The sequence below is a fragment of the Equus przewalskii genome, chromosome 11, assembly GCF_037783145.1.
Source record: "Equus przewalskii isolate Varuska chromosome 11, EquPr2, whole genome shotgun sequence".
Lineage (NCBI taxonomy): Eukaryota > Metazoa > Chordata > Mammalia > Perissodactyla > Equidae > Equus > Equus przewalskii.
This window is the reverse complement of record NC_091841.1, coordinates 8987824-9002748: the sequence shown is the minus strand read 5'-3', so window position 1 is coordinate 9002748 and position 14925 is coordinate 8987824. Positions and strand designations below refer to the sequence as shown.

The 14925-nt window shown below is 48.7% G+C and overlaps 1 protein-coding gene across 2 annotated transcripts in view; it reads right to left on the bottom strand.

Moving 5' to 3' along the window:
- Positions 1 to 2053: 2053 nt before the first annotated feature.
- The window catches only part of ACCSL (1-aminocyclopropane-1-carboxylate synthase homolog (inactive) like), a 74777-nt gene continuing 61905 nt past the window's right edge, over positions 2054 to 14925 (bottom strand). For both annotated transcript variants that reach the window (XM_070564873.1, XM_070564872.1), the window contains exons 2-15: positions 12095 to 12633; positions 11002 to 11061; positions 10486 to 10556; positions 10035 to 10104; positions 9730 to 9796; positions 8630 to 8727; positions 8294 to 8371; positions 7862 to 7962; positions 6732 to 6821; positions 5936 to 5981; positions 5710 to 5851; positions 4199 to 4341; positions 3958 to 4111; positions 2054 to 3147 (exon numbers count right to left, since the gene is read on the bottom strand). In XM_070564873.1, the coding sequence (XP_070420974.1) occupies positions 3065 to 3147; positions 3958 to 4111; positions 4199 to 4341; positions 5710 to 5851; positions 5936 to 5981; positions 6732 to 6821; positions 7862 to 7962; positions 8294 to 8371; positions 8630 to 8727; positions 9730 to 9796; positions 10035 to 10104; positions 10486 to 10556; positions 11002 to 11061; positions 12095 to 12633 (1742 nt within the window). In that variant the 3' untranslated portion in view covers positions 2054 to 3064. The remainder of the gene's footprint in view (positions 3148 to 3957; positions 4112 to 4198; positions 4342 to 5709; positions 5852 to 5935; positions 5982 to 6731; positions 6822 to 7861; positions 7963 to 8293; positions 8372 to 8629; positions 8728 to 9729; positions 9797 to 10034; positions 10105 to 10485; positions 10557 to 11001; positions 11062 to 12094; positions 12634 to 14925) is intronic.

Below are 14925 nucleotides of genomic sequence, written 5' to 3'. Positions count from 1 at the left end.
TCTTGAGGACATTATGCTAAGTGAAATAAGCCAGTCACAAAAAGACAAATACTGTACGAGTCCACATAAGAGATACTTAGAGAGGTCAAAATCTAAAGACAGAAAGTAGAATGGTGGTTGCCAGGGGCTGGGGGAAGCAGGGAAGGAGGGAATGGAGAGTTATTGTTTAATAGGCATAGATTTTCAGTTTTAGAAGATGAAAAGAGCCATGGGGATAGGTGGTGGTGATGGAAGCCCAGCAATGTGGATGTGTTTAATACCACTGAACTATAGTCTTAACAATGGTTAAGATGGTAAATTGCATGTGTATTTTAACACAAAAAAAGAATCATAAGCTAAACCTTTCGTAATAATATCTGACATAGACTTCAAAACAAAAAGAATTACCAAAAATTCAAAACATTTCATAATGATAAAATCATCAACTAATCAGGATGACAATTTTAAACAGTTAGACCCCTAATAACAAAGCTTCAAAATACATGAAGCAGAAACTGACAGAACAAAAGGGAGAAATAGACAAATCAAGAATTATAGTTGGAAACTTTAGCACCCCTTTCTAAGTAAGAGAATGGATCAAGGGACAGTAAGGATGGGGAGATATAAACATTATGAAACAATTAAACCTAATTGATATTTATAGACCACCACACCCAATAAGTTCAAAATCCACATCTTTTCAAGTGCACCTGAAACATTGACCAGGATAGACCAAATACTTGGCCGTCAGCAAATCTCAGTAAATTTCAAAGGACTGAAATCATAGTTTATACTCTCTAGTCATTAGAAAACTAAAGTAGATATCATTAACAAAGATACCTGAACAATCCCCAAATATTTAGAAACTAACACATGCTAAATAAATCATTGATAAAAAGAAATTACAGGGAAATTAGAAAATCTAATGATTGTACAAACCAACATGTCAAAATTATATATGGCTAAAGCAATGCTTGGAGAGAAATCAATAGCTTTAAATGCTTATATTTTGGGGGAAAAATGCAGCTTAAAACCATTCACCCAAGCTTCCACATTAAGAAGCTAGAAAAAGAGCAAATTAATCCCAAAGTAAATAAAAGGATGTAAAGATAAGAATGGAAGTGAAACAGAAAAGAAACAGTAGAGAAAAAAATCAATAAAACCAAATTTGGCTCTTCGAAAAGATTAATACAATTAATAAACATTTAGATTAACTGATTAAAAAACATTTCAATATTAGGAAAGAAAGAGGAGATAACACTGTGCATCCTACAGATATTAAAGAGATAAGAAGAGAATATTATGAACAATTTTATGTCAATAATAAACTTAGATAAAATGGATTTTCTCAAAAGACACAAATTGCCAAAACTGACACAAGAATTAGAAAATGTGACTAGCCCTATATCTGTTGCGGAAACTGAATTCATGAGTAAAAACCTCCCCGCAAAGAAAACTCCAGGTACAGATGGCCTTACAGGTGAATTTTACCAAACATTTAAAGATTTTTTTAAAAAAGCAATTTGACACAAACTTTCAGAAAATTGAGGAAAACTTCCCCAAACATTTACGAGGTCAGTACTACCCTGAGACCAAAACAATGCATTACAAAAAAGAATATCATAGCACAATGTCCCTCATGAAAATAGATGTAAAATTCCCCAAATTCAACACTATATAAAAGGATGATGCATCGATGACTTTATGGGGCTTATCACAGGCATATGACATTGGTTTAATTTTTTAAATCAACGTAATTTACCACATTAATAATTAAAAGAGAATTATATCATCTCTAGAGGTACAGATCAAAACATCTGACAAAAGCTGAACCCCCATTCCTAGTAAAACTCTCAGAAAACTAAGAATTGAAGGAAATTCTTCTATCTGGTCAAGGCAGCGTGACAAATACTTACAGAAACATTATATTTAAGTGAGACACTGAACTCAATCCTGCTAGGATGGAGAACAAGGCAAGAACGTCCCCTCTCACCACGTTCATTCAACATTGTCCTGGAGGTTCTAGGCAACGCAATTAAAACAAAAAAATAAATGGGCTGTAAATATTCAAAAGGAAGAAGGAAAATCATCTTTATTCACAAGCAACATGATTGCATACATTGAAAATTCAAAAAAATCCCCCCCAAACGACTAGGGCTAATAAAGTGAGTTTAGCAGGGACACAAGATGCTGGCAGGAGATGCATCTTCCCGGGGCCTCGCGTTTCTGCCTTTCTGGCAAGCAGGGACACTGACTGCTCCGTTCCAGGCTATCTTCAAGGAGATACATAGATGATAAGTGAGTGTCTCCCTCCAGAGCAAAGGGTAGGTTTGTTTACTACTCAGTAAAATAAAGATAACATCTCCCTCCAGACCAAATTTCAGGCAGACCTACTGCTCGTTATAAAAGAATCAGCTTCCTTAAGCTCGGCTTTCCTTTGAAAAGCCTTTTGGAGAGGCAAGAAGGGAAAGAACTTGTATTTGGAAGCAGGAACATTTGGAATTGTACCCCCCACCCTGCCACTTAGCCACTCCTGTGTAAGGTGGGTGTGACATGTAAGGATCCTACAGGACGCTGCCTCCAACACCTGGCAAGTGCTCCATTCATTAGGGATCACTTTTTGCCTGCCTTTCTGACCTGCCCCAGACAGTATTCTGCACATATAACCTGCCATAGAATTTAAAAGGAAGAAAAAAATCGAAGAATGTGAGCAAAAAATAAAACAGATCTAGAATTTAAAAGAATATGGAATTCATTAGATATGGAATACAAAAAATAAGCCCATCTAAATAGGGAGCCAGAGAGCTCCCTTTATGCCTTTCTAGGCTTTCCGACCTCCACACCCATAAAAACATTTTGCAAAGACACAATGGCTACCAAAGACTAAAAAGATGCAAAGCTTCCAAAAATGACAGATGCTCAGCTTAAGGACGTTGATGACTGGGTCTCACGAGCCCATTCCTGGAGGAAGCCACTGTTCAGTCACAGCATCAAGCCAATACGCCAGCCTTCTGGACCAGGGACTGAGCATGTGGGACTCCCTGAGCACGTGACTGGCGGAGCCGCTGGTTGGGAGGCAGACGGATTACTCCTTCTGTGGATCCTCCAGTTGCTTCACTCTCAGATCCCGCTTCTGCTCCGCGAGCACCTCATAGAACCGATGCATGGCTACAAGGTTCAAATGGGGACAGAGAACCATTTAGTGGGTTTGCAGCTGAGCCCCAGAAATACCCAGTCATGGTGGACCCCCAGAGCCTAACTCGTTCAGAGATGCTGGCCTTCAACCCTCCCTTCGTCAGGACAGATTTCCAAGTCGACCTGTCGCATCCCCCAGGGCTCTTTCTGAGCTTCATTGTCACAGCAGCTGCCTGCCAGACACCTTCATGACTCTTATCCAATCCCATAGAATGTCTTATGGCCTTGGCCTCAAGTTTTCTATCTGCCTCTAGGGACCCTTTGCTCAGTCTATTCTCCGTGTTAGCCCAAAAGATATTTCTGTAACATAAACGTTTTCTCATTCACTGCTATGTTCCCAGCAGGTAGAATGGTGTCCAGCACATGGTGAGATGTGATAGTTGTTGAAAGGAAGGTCATGTTTCTATAACCTTCAGATGGGAATCTGAACTCTGTTGTATAACATACAGGGCCTTCCACGGTCATCCGTCTGTCTGTCTCATCTACTAGACTGCAGGCCCCACAAGGGCAGAGCACCACTCCCTATTAGCCTATAGTCCCCAGTGCCATGCTCAATAGGCACAGAACAGACACTCAAAAGGTGGAATATACCTCAAGCACCTATCAGTTCCTGTTTACAAAGGAACTTAAAGACAGGAAAGTGGAAAGAGATGGCAGAGAATGGCTGGAGCTATAGGAGGCTAAAGGCCAAAGAGGGGACAACTGAAGCATTGGGTTGGGTTATAGAGGAGCTGATGGGGCATCTTTGAAGGATGCCAGGCTTGGGACGTCAGCATCACTCACCAAGTTTTAACGGGAGGGGTTTATCCGAAAAGATGAGGCGGAACCAGCCAGGCTCCTTACACATGTAGGTCTTGCCAGGGGACAGTATCAGCTTGTTGCCCAAGAAACGGTGATGGAGGAGCAGCTCTTCCTCAAAGGTACATGGTTGCAGGTACTAGGGAGGGCAGAGGGGCGGAGCTAAGCCCAAGACCCATCCAGCAGGTCTTGCCCAAGAACACGTGTCTTCACTCCCAGAGCTCACCTCTTTCAAGTTCATCCAGACATAGAGGCCCGAACCACGATTGAGAAAGGGGATCTTCAACGCCTTCAACTTGTTGGTGATGTACCTGTGAGCTGCCTTCAGCCGAGAGTGATTAGTGGGCAGGTACACTTTGTCAATCCATTCTGGAGGGTGGGGGGAGAGAGCTGTCACAGATTCACAGCAGAGATCTGCCAGAGGGTTCCTTGCCAAGCTCCCTCCACCTGGGCTTCTGGCCAGCTGTTTCTATCCAAGATTGACCCTGTATTATAGTTGAGCTCAGGGCATCCACACCCAGCACACCCACCTCTTACCTATGACTCTGGGGAAGACTGAGCTTCTCACTAGTCTAGTAGGAATATTCTGAGTTTACACCCGTGAGGCAAGGAGCTGGGATATCCCCTGAACACGGTTGATGCTGCTGTTGTCAACTGAGCAAGTAGCAGGTACGCACAGCTCCCCTTACCTCCTGCCCCAGAGCCTCACGTAGTGGACTTTGAGGAACCTAGACACGCATGGGGACGACCTTAGTCCAATTGCTCTCGGCATTGGCGGCACATTAGCACCACCTGGGAACCTTTTAAAAGTCCTGATGTCCAGATTATACCCCCAGATCATCTAAATCAGAATCTCTGGGGATGGAGCCCACACATCAGTATTGAAACTCCCCAGGTCATGCCCATGTGCACCCGAGGTTGAGAACTAGTGTTCAAGGAGCTGGAAATCTGGTTTCTGCCAAAAGCCACGGGCCTGGCACCATGTAGGGAAGCAGCCAGTCAGATTTCTCATATCCACCCCTTTCCCCATCCAAAGCTGAAAGCAAATTGTTTTCTAGACTAGATTCTCTTATATTAGTTTCTTTCATTCTCTCCCAGTTTTTAATTTAAATCCTCTAGCCTGGCAGCTGCTCTGTTACAGGGAGCTAAAGAAAAGGGGCCTTATCTAAGTTTGGGCAATGGCATTAACGGGAGAAGTGCCCTCGGAAGCCAGCATTCACTGGAGACCCACAGAGGAGTGGGGATCCAGGGGCCGCGGACGTAGCCACACACCTTGCCCAAATGGCAGCTCTCCTTCGGCCACCTTGGAAGATGATGTTAAGTCATATTCGAGGAATTGAGGCATTTCTTTGTAATCTTTGGCTGAAGCAATCAGGGCGTTGGGAAGGGAAAACTGACCTTCACATAAAGATTGATTTCTGAAGTGCCCACCTTCAAGTCTTAGGATACAGCTGGCCATCCCTGTTCTAGGCAGAACCCCGTGAGCTGCCAGACAGCCAGAAATGAAAGCCCATCCTACGTTTTAGACCAGCACCTTCTCTTCTAGCCACACCCTCCTGCACCATCTGAGTTGCATCCTGCTCTCCAGCAAACTTTCTGTCTTGCCACCATTAAGCCTGAGACAGTGAACAGGGCCTCAGTGTGTCGAAGGCATGTCAGAGGCCTAAGAAGACCCAGGAATTCCCACTGGCCAAGAGATCTGGTCAAGAGGCCAGCCCCAGGGATGGGGCTCAGTACCTCTGTCCTGGAGCAGCCGACACAGCTTGTACTGGGTGATCCCAGAGATGCCATTGAGGAAGCCAAAAGAGCTCACAGCGGAGGCCACCTCCTTGTTGTGGGTGTACAGAGCACCAAAGCGGAAGCCAGAGATGCCAAAATCCTAGAGGAAGAGAATAGCTGGTGTCTGCCTTCTGCTCCTGGCTCCCCTCCCCTCCCTACCCAAGGACAGGCAGCTGGGGCTCACCTTACTGGTGCCCCAGATCATGTGGGTTCTGTTGGGGTCAGGCAAACTGGGGAGCAGACAGAACAATCAAGATTACAGAGAAACATTTGAAGGGTGAAGACTTGGGGTCTATGAGGGGAAAAGAGGAATGTGGACTTGATGTCCTTCCCAGACAAAGGGCCTGTGGGGCCCAAAGTTCAAGAAACAGTTGTCCCAGTTAAGCCAGGAAGTCAACAAAAGGTATCCTCAGGGGACTAGAGGGGACAGCTCCAAAGTGCCCACTAAATGAAGTCCCGGACCCTCAGCCTGGCTCAGGGCCTTCTTATAGCTGGTCCAAAGCCACCTTCTTAGCAGCTGGCTCTTCACGCAGTGGGCCACCCATGGTTTCTAAAATGAGCTCACCTACTCATTACTCCCCTGCCTTTGGTGAGGCAGTCCCTTCTGCCAAGCATGCGCTTGCTCTGTTTGGCTGCTGGGATCCTATCCTAGGGCCAAATACCCTTAAGAAAGTTCCACCCTATTTCTGTCCTTTCCCTGTGCACTGCTTATCAAGACGTTCCCATCCCAACCTTTGGAAGGGCTTTGTCTTGACTTTGACAGTGCACGTTGTACGCTGCCCTCAAGTCATCTTGTGTACAAATGGCTCTTAGAGAAGACACTTGGGAGGAAAGATGATGCTTTGCTCGTTTTCACACTCCCAGTGGCACTTAGCTGAGGTCCTAGCATGTAGCCAATTAGGTTTATGGCACATGAGCTCACCCTGCAAAAGCAGAAACCTCGTGGTTCTCATTCCCAACTCCAGCTGAGACCAACTCACCTTTCCATGCTCAGAACACTGTGGAAGGTGACGGAGTCATCAAACACAGACAGCATGTACAGCTCATCTATGATCACATGTAGGTTGTACCTGCAGGTTGGACGGAAGAGCGAGGACAATATCCGGTTCTCTCTGATCTTAACTCACTTTCTTTAGGCTCTTCTCTAGATACAGATCAGAGACGCCTGCTACCTCAGCAGCCCATCCAACCCTTCCAAGGGCCATGATAAGGCAAAAGGGGCAGCACACCAGAAGGGACCTTTCGACCTGGTGTGGGGGTACTAGGAAGGAACAGGACCCCAAAGATCCACATGAGAACATCCTACCTAACCCTCAACCATCAAGCAGAGACCAATGAGAAGGGGCTTGGGGGTCCAACGGAGTTTTGGTCTATTATGCTCAGGAGCTCTCACCCAAGGTCTGAATTGAAGTGCTTATCACATCATCCCATTTATTCTCCCAGCAGCCCTCTGGAGCAGGAGTGTTACCTCCATTTCACAGATGAGGAAACTAAGTCTGAGACATAAAATTAATCCCCTGAATTAGCAAGTAGGATGTGACTCTCATCCTGTCGAATTCCAGCGTTCTTCCTCTCGTCTCCGTGCTCTGCCGTTCATTGGTCTGGATTAGTTATGAAGTTTGAATAAATGTGTTTCTTCTAGAAAGTGGAAGATTATCTACCCTAACGATTCGGGCTATTTCAAGACTCCAGAGATAACTGATGATAACGTGTTCTTAGGAATGTGACATGAAAACTCTCTGGGGACACGTCTGCAACCCACAAGGCCTGAGAGTCTGTCTCCCTCGACACCTCAGGCCAAGCAGTTTGAGAAATGGATGCTGGGAGAAGTGGAAAAGCAACAAAACCATATCATGATTGTTATGTAGGCGTCTGTAGCTGGGCAAGGGCTAGGTAGGAAATGGCAAAGGGTTGGGTTGAAGTGGCAAGCATGTGGGTGCATTTTCCTTCATTTCAATTTCACTTCATTGTACACAACTTTCAAAGTATACTCTGCAGCAAGAATATTTAGGGTGAATTATTTCTGGGTAAGGGGTAAATGACTTCTTGACCAGGAGTGACGGGAACCGTTTTTAGGGACTTTGTGTAGTCTCAAGCGGTGGACTCATACCTCTTGGCAAATTCCAGGTATTCCTCCAGTGAGTCTCTAGAGTAGACATCTCCCAGGGGATTCTGAGGATTGATTAGCAAAAGGCCTCTGACCTTTTTCCCCTAAAAAACCCAAACATAACCGAGTAAACACAAGTCCTTCCCATCTACATCAAGTCCAGCCAAGGATCAGGTCAGGACGCCCAACATAGGTCACCCGATAAGGCCTAGGTAGGCTCTCGAAGCATCAACCACCACACTGCCCATAGAGGGGGAGGAGGTGGGGGCGCCATAGACAGGGCTCAGGGCTCCTAGGGGACAGGCCCCTGGGCTCGCTCACTGCCTCTTCTGAAGGATCCCACACCATCTTGGGGAGCAGGTTGTACCAGAGTCTCAGTACTCAGCTCCTGTCAGGGGCAGCAGCGCCCATCAGGACACATGGTACCCTCCTTACCTTAAGCGTGGCCTCAAGCAGGGCCTGCTCCAACTTGTCCACAGTGAGCTGGAATGGACGGGCGCTCCCATCAGTGATCTGGAAGACCAACACTGCCTGAGAGCTGCCCATCCGAAAGCTTCTAAGCCCTGACTCCCCGTTCCCATAACCCCCGAGCAAGCCTTCACCTCCATACCCAGAGCGCCAGGCCCACGTGCCCTCTTCGACCTGATTTCTCCATCCTTCCCCTACCATCACTTACACGGGAAGAAAGCAAAGCCCCCTACACCTTCCAGATGCCCCTAGAACATTCCATTGCCTAGGTGGGCTGAGCAGGGGAAAGGGCCCCATTCTGACCTCACTGTCCAGGTGGACAGGCATCAGCTCAACTTTCGAATACAGGTACGAACCCATGACGAGGCCACCAAAGAAGGGGGTGGGGGTCAGCAAGGCCTCTGGAAGCACAGGGAGACAAAGCTGTCCGTCCAGGGTCTCTCAGCTAGAAGCTGCCAGGCTCTCCAGACCAGCAGCAACACCACAGATGGCGAAGCTTAGGTTGACAGTCCCTCCTACTTGGAGATTAAGTAGGGGCTCTTAATCTTGCTTTGACTTAAACCTTAAACTTGCTTTCCGGCTCAGGCTCTCTGGAAGTTATCCATTCTTAGAAACGTTATTTGGGGAAAACACTCAAGTTTCCTCTTTGGGAGTACACCAGAGAGGGAGGAAAGGAAAAGATAATGTTGTGAATGGCTCGGGATCCAGGGTGCAAATCAAGCCAGGCTTGTTAGCAGCTGGAGCACTGGTCGTTCAGCGAGTCTTGTCTGCTCCAGGCCAAGCCCTGGAGGCTAAGGTCCATGCACAGGGCGCCTCTGGTCTCTCTGTGTGGCTTGGGTTCCCTGGACTGGGTGATCTAGCTTCTGCCCTTCCCATCCATTTGGCCTCATCGATGAGCTAACCAAGGAGCCCCTCCTTTGAATGAAACTGGCCATCCTGGTAACTTCCTCCCACACAGCCAGAGCTCATGAAGACCTGAGACTCTCGTTTGGGCATTGTTAAGAGGGAGGTTGAGGACAGATCTCTCCCCCTTATTTGATCTAGAACTAATTAGCCTTTCTTTTTTTGAGGAGGAGGAGGAAAGAGAAAATCTATATAGTCTAAGCCAATTGACCAGGACTTTCTGTACTGGAGTTGAGACCAAAAGCACAGCTAATAATAAGTTGGCTCCTATTGTCACCATTCCTGAGGCATACCTCCTTGAGGACCGTCACTTGTTCCTTCCATATTAAATGAGGACCCAAATCCCTTGCTCCTACAGAAATAGTAGGAAGAAGTTCTAATCAGGGTAGAGGTCCCAGCGCTTGCGAGGAAGGGCCTTGAGTCAAGATGCTCTTCTTCCCGAAGGCCTAGTGCCCTCGTGCTGCTATTCCCCTGAGGGAAAGCAGCGCGCATTGACTTACCACCTGGATCACACAGAACCGTGGCCAGCGCGGAGAAGACAGAGCAGCAGCCACTTAGAACAACCACCTGAAGAAGTCATGCAGAAATAAACAAACCGGTCCCCAGGTAAGAAGGGGTGACCCTCATCTCCCTCCCCCTGGGAGGGGCAGGCCCCAGGAACCGCCTCAGCTGGGAGCCAGTGGCCCTCACTCTGCCCTGGCCATGAGGGTCTCTGCTGATTCCCCCTGTACCTTCTAGAAAATGCAGAGTCCCCAGCCATCCAGCCCTTGCCCAGGGGGGCAGCAAGGCTGGGAAACTGACTCACGTTTTCCGGATCAAGGCGGGCAGGTGACTTGCAATAGTAGGTCAAGAAGCGGGCCACTTCTTCCCGCAGGCTGTGGACAGACCCAGAGGGAGCTCGTGGTTCCAAGGCCCAGGGCCCCTTCTCGTTCAGGGTTAGACTTCAGTCTTTTCCAAAGGGCAAAGTGTCCAACCTTATTTTACGGGGCTGCCGACCGAGGCTGTCAACTCCCCAGGTGACACAGACAGCACGTGTGAGAGTTTGGACAAGAACTCAGGCCTTTTGGGTAACAGGGCAGGGCTATTTCTACTACGCCAGGCTGCCTCCTGACGATGTTTTGCTCTAGGCATTTTCTAGAAGTCATTACCCAAAGAGACAGACAGGCGGCCAATGAAGAATCTGGCGCTAGGAGTGCTTCCCCGGATGAGGACAGGTGCCTATGGACCAGGAGACCACAGATCTGGAAATTACTTACAATGGTTGCCCTCTCTGGTCAGAATATTGCAGCAGGGCATCCTCAAGGTGGTTCATGTCACTCCGACTCAACTGTTGACAAATAGAGCATGAGGACAGCCAGACCAGAGGAGCCCAACATGCCTCATCCTACTTCTAGGATGCATACGGGTGTTTGCCCTGCAACACGGCCTCCGAGAAGGGCAGTGGGGCTACATGCTGTATGCTCCTCGGGGGTGGAGGCCCCAGTCTTCTTGGCACACGTTACACAAATACATAACTCACTCTGAAGTGTTTGAAAACCTACACTTGGGCCAGAGGCTCCCTTGGCAGCCTACCCACCATAGCCCCATCTAGAGAATAGCTCTGAACACAGTCAGCAAGGCCAGGAGGTTAGATGTGTTGTTCTAGAAGCTTTTTCCCCGCTCCCTTCCCCCAAACCCCTAAGTCCCATTGGTGCAGCTACCACATGCTGAGGAACCTTCTAGCGGGACCGGGCCGGAAGGTGGGGCCCAGCACAGCCCAGAACTTGGCTTACCCTTTCGGTCATCAGATCAGTGCACAGCTTGTTCTCACTGACACCGAGGTTGATGAAGCCCTGGAGATGGAAGGAACCTGAGGTCAGTCCTCTTGCCCTGCCCGATACGGACCCCTTTAAACGTGCCAATAAGGACTCATCCTGTGAAACAGAGATCTCTCAGCCCCGTGAGGCAATTCCATCCACATTTGGGCAGAACTCCACCTGCCTGACCCAAGAGCCTGGATCCTTAAGCCGCAGGCCCTGCCTCGCACCCATCTCTACTATTTCTGCTTCCTTGTAAGGGCCCTTCAAGTCCATGGAGGAGGAAGGGTCCCTCCGAGTCCGGTGGAGGTATCTGACTGACCGGGCCCCGAGAAAAGCAGACGGCCACCGAGCCCACGTCACTTAGCTGGAAACAGAAGGGAAGCTGTGAGTCATGCTGTCCTCTATCCTCCGGCTGGAGAGCTGTTGTGAACCTCCCTTGCTGGAAGCTTTTTGTTGGTTCCCTATCACCCTTAGGATAACATCCTGATACCTCGCAACGGACTACCCCCATCTACACCTCTTGTTACAGCGCTCGTTGTCCCTACTCTAGCCACACGGGCCTCCTTTCCCAATAACTCTAAGCCCTTCCCGTCTCAGAGCTTTCACACATGCTGTTCCTCCATTCTGGAGGACCCCCCTCCCACCATCACCGTATGGCTGGCTGATCCAGCCTTTAAGACACCTTCCCAGGCCACCCAGTGCAGGCATCCCCTTAGTGCTCTTGGGGACATTATTAATGTTCATTTCCCAGTGGCGGACTACATTCATCGCTAGACGGAGTTCCATGAGGGCAGGCTGACTTACCACTGTGACCACAGTGACTCCTAGTGGGTAAGAGCTGGGGTTTAGATAAAGCATGCTGGGTGGGGAGGTGGACCCAGACCCAGCTCTTTAACTTTCTTGGGCATGTCACCTTGTTTCTGGGCCCATTTCCTTATCTATAAGAAGACGATAGCACCTACTTCACGGAGCTGGGAAGAGTAAGTGCAAGAACACAGTGCTTGGCACAGGACTCAGTAAATCCTGGCCACTGGGGCCCTCAAGTATGTCCCCCCCCAATCCTCACCATGGTGTTCTTGTCCTCATGGTATTTGTCTCCTTGGTAGGTCTTGAAGTCCTGGAATTTGGAGCGCTCGAAGGCAGAGATGTCAATCCCACGGTTGGACAGGTCATGGCTGACAAATGCAACTTCCAGATGACTCAGTTGGTGAACTAGCTGGTCAAGCTGCCTGGACAGCTGTGCCTGCTGCCCGCCTCCAGCATCATCCCTAGGGCCCAGGGTAGGGCGAGGCGCTTGGAGCCCCAGGCCCCACATGGCCCCAGACTGGAGGAGGTTGACCACCCGGCGCAGGAAGGCTTCCTGCTCGCCGGTGGCCTGATTGTGCCTCTGCTCCTCCAGCGGCAGGTCCAGCTGTGGGGGCCTGGTCGTCAGCTGTGTGATACAATCGTCTACGGTCTGCCGCAGGTGCAGCAGCGTCTCCATCAGCTGGGTGTGGCTGCTCTGGTTTCCGATGACCTGGTCCCTCAGCTGGTCACAGGGCAGGACGTCTGATTGGTGACTCATACCCTGGGCCTTTGTTTTGGCCTCGACAGGCTGGCTGGAACCTGCAGAGAAAGAGGGAGACCATGCATTGCAACAAAAAGGCTGACCCCTCCTGACCCTGAGGTCCGGGCCTCATCTCAGGCTGGTCACTGCCTCCCCCAACCTCCACACCTTTGTTATGGGCCCAAATTCGTTCAGGACAAGTTACCTACTCGTTCAAGGGCGATGCCTAAGGGACCCCAAGCCCAGACACTGGAGCACTGTCGTTAAATGACATTAAAATGAGTTCTCAGGAAGAGCCTTAGGGCCCACTTTGAGAAAAAGGGGGAACTGGACAGGCAGGCTCTGGTTCTCCAGCCCCTGCTTCCACAGAGCAATCCCTGCTTTAGATGGCTCTAAGAAGGAAAAGGGATCAGCTGCGTAAAAAATAAAGAAGCCTGAGTAACTCATTCTGCTGGAATAGGGATTAGTAAACGGCTGCCCGGGGCCAAATCCAGCCTGTCGCCTCTTTTTGTAAATAAAGTTTTATTGGAACACGGTCATGTTTGTTTGTGTGTTATCTGTGGCTGCATTTGTACTATGAGAGCGGAGTTGAATCACTGAGACAGAGACCGTATGACCCAGAAGGCCTGAAATGTTCACTAGCTGGTCCTTTACAGAAACAGGCTGCCAGGCCCTGTTCTAAAACATCAGTCCTTCTTTCACCCCATTTTTCCCGAGTTGGCCGCGCCAGATGTTCAAATCTCAGTCCTTCCGTCCTCCTTCCTTGCATCGCTTCCTGCAAACGCTTTCAACCTGCTCTCTGTGACAGCGGCCTTAGACTTCCATCACTAGGAACCACGGGCTAGACGCGTGGTGCTTGAACTTTATTGTCACCAGAAACACTGGGAGGGCTTGTTCGGCCAGATGGCTGGGCCTCACCGCCAGACTTCGATTCAGTAGGTCTGGGGTGGGGCCTGAGAATTTTCAGTTCTAACAAGTTCCCAGGACTACACTTTGAGAACCTCTGACTATTCAGACCAACCTTCCATCTGAAAAGAAGTCGAAATGCTGCATAAGAGCTAAGAGACACCTCTTTAAAGCCTCAAAAACAAAAAAGAATCAAACAAAAATCAGGTAGCAAGTAGCCACAAGGTAAGAAAACCTGAGGCCAACAACTGCCTCTAATTCTCTGTAAGACAATCCTCACACCCCCAGACACTGGCCCTCTTTTCCTAAAAATCTAGATTTATACGTCTTCCACCAAACACCATGTTCTAAGTCACACGCCTCCCTTACTTCTTTCACAGTCCTGTGGCACCACCATTTCAACGTGCTGGACACTCTGCCCAACCCTTCAAACCATGCTCAGTTCGCTTTTGACGTTCTCACAGCAACCTATGCTTCTCCTCCGGTCACACTGAATATTGTTACTTGTTCCGTATCCGCCCGGGTCAGCCTTCATCATTCCATCCTTAGCACAGCACCTGGCATATAGGAATCAGCAGGAGGGACACAATCCTGAGGATATTGCCAAGACAGTGAAGAGATCAGCCATGACTGAGAACTGGCCGTGGAAGATGGAGCAATGGCGACATCAAGCCCTCCGGCCTTCCTGCTCCTTGACACGTGCCAGCCCCCCTGGTGTCTCATACTCTGACCTAATTCAGATTCTTCCTTCTCGGTATGGTGAGTATGATAAGGATGGTAGAGCCTTCTTTATGTGCATAGGAAGGAAGGTGTTTGGGGATCGAGATCTCTAAGTACAAGTCGCGAAATTGAAAGCTCAGGTAAGAGGAGCCTTGAGAAGCCTGGATTCTATTCTGTAGTTGCTACTGACCAGTTGTAGGATGTGGCAAGAATTATCTCCCGCCTGGGTATCAGTTTTTCCATACGTAAGATGAGAAGCTACCTCAACTCAAGGTGATAAAACTGAAGCTCGAGGATGACAAGTAACTTCTGGGGTCCCACAGATTTAAACCGAAGACCTCCCATGTTAGCCCAGAAGCAGGAAGAAGACGGAACTAGCAGAAACCCAGCCCCGGTGTGGACGGCAGCCTGGCTTCGCATTGCGTAACGCCTGGGAAGTCTCAAGTTCTGACGATGGATTAACTTCCTCCAACGATACTGCCATCCTGTATTGTTGGTGACTCAACGTCCCTGGGCAGAAGCAAACAAATACTCTGCAAGGGGTTACCTTAGACTTTGGATTTCTCAAAGGATTATTTTCCAGATACAGTGTTCCAGCACACAGAAAATCCAGACACATGAATAAAGAGCGCGAGCTGAAACCAGCACAGAGAACACAAAGACCAACTGGACTCCAGCTACGAGGAGTAGATCGTAGCCGCCCTTTACAGATGAGAAAACCAGAC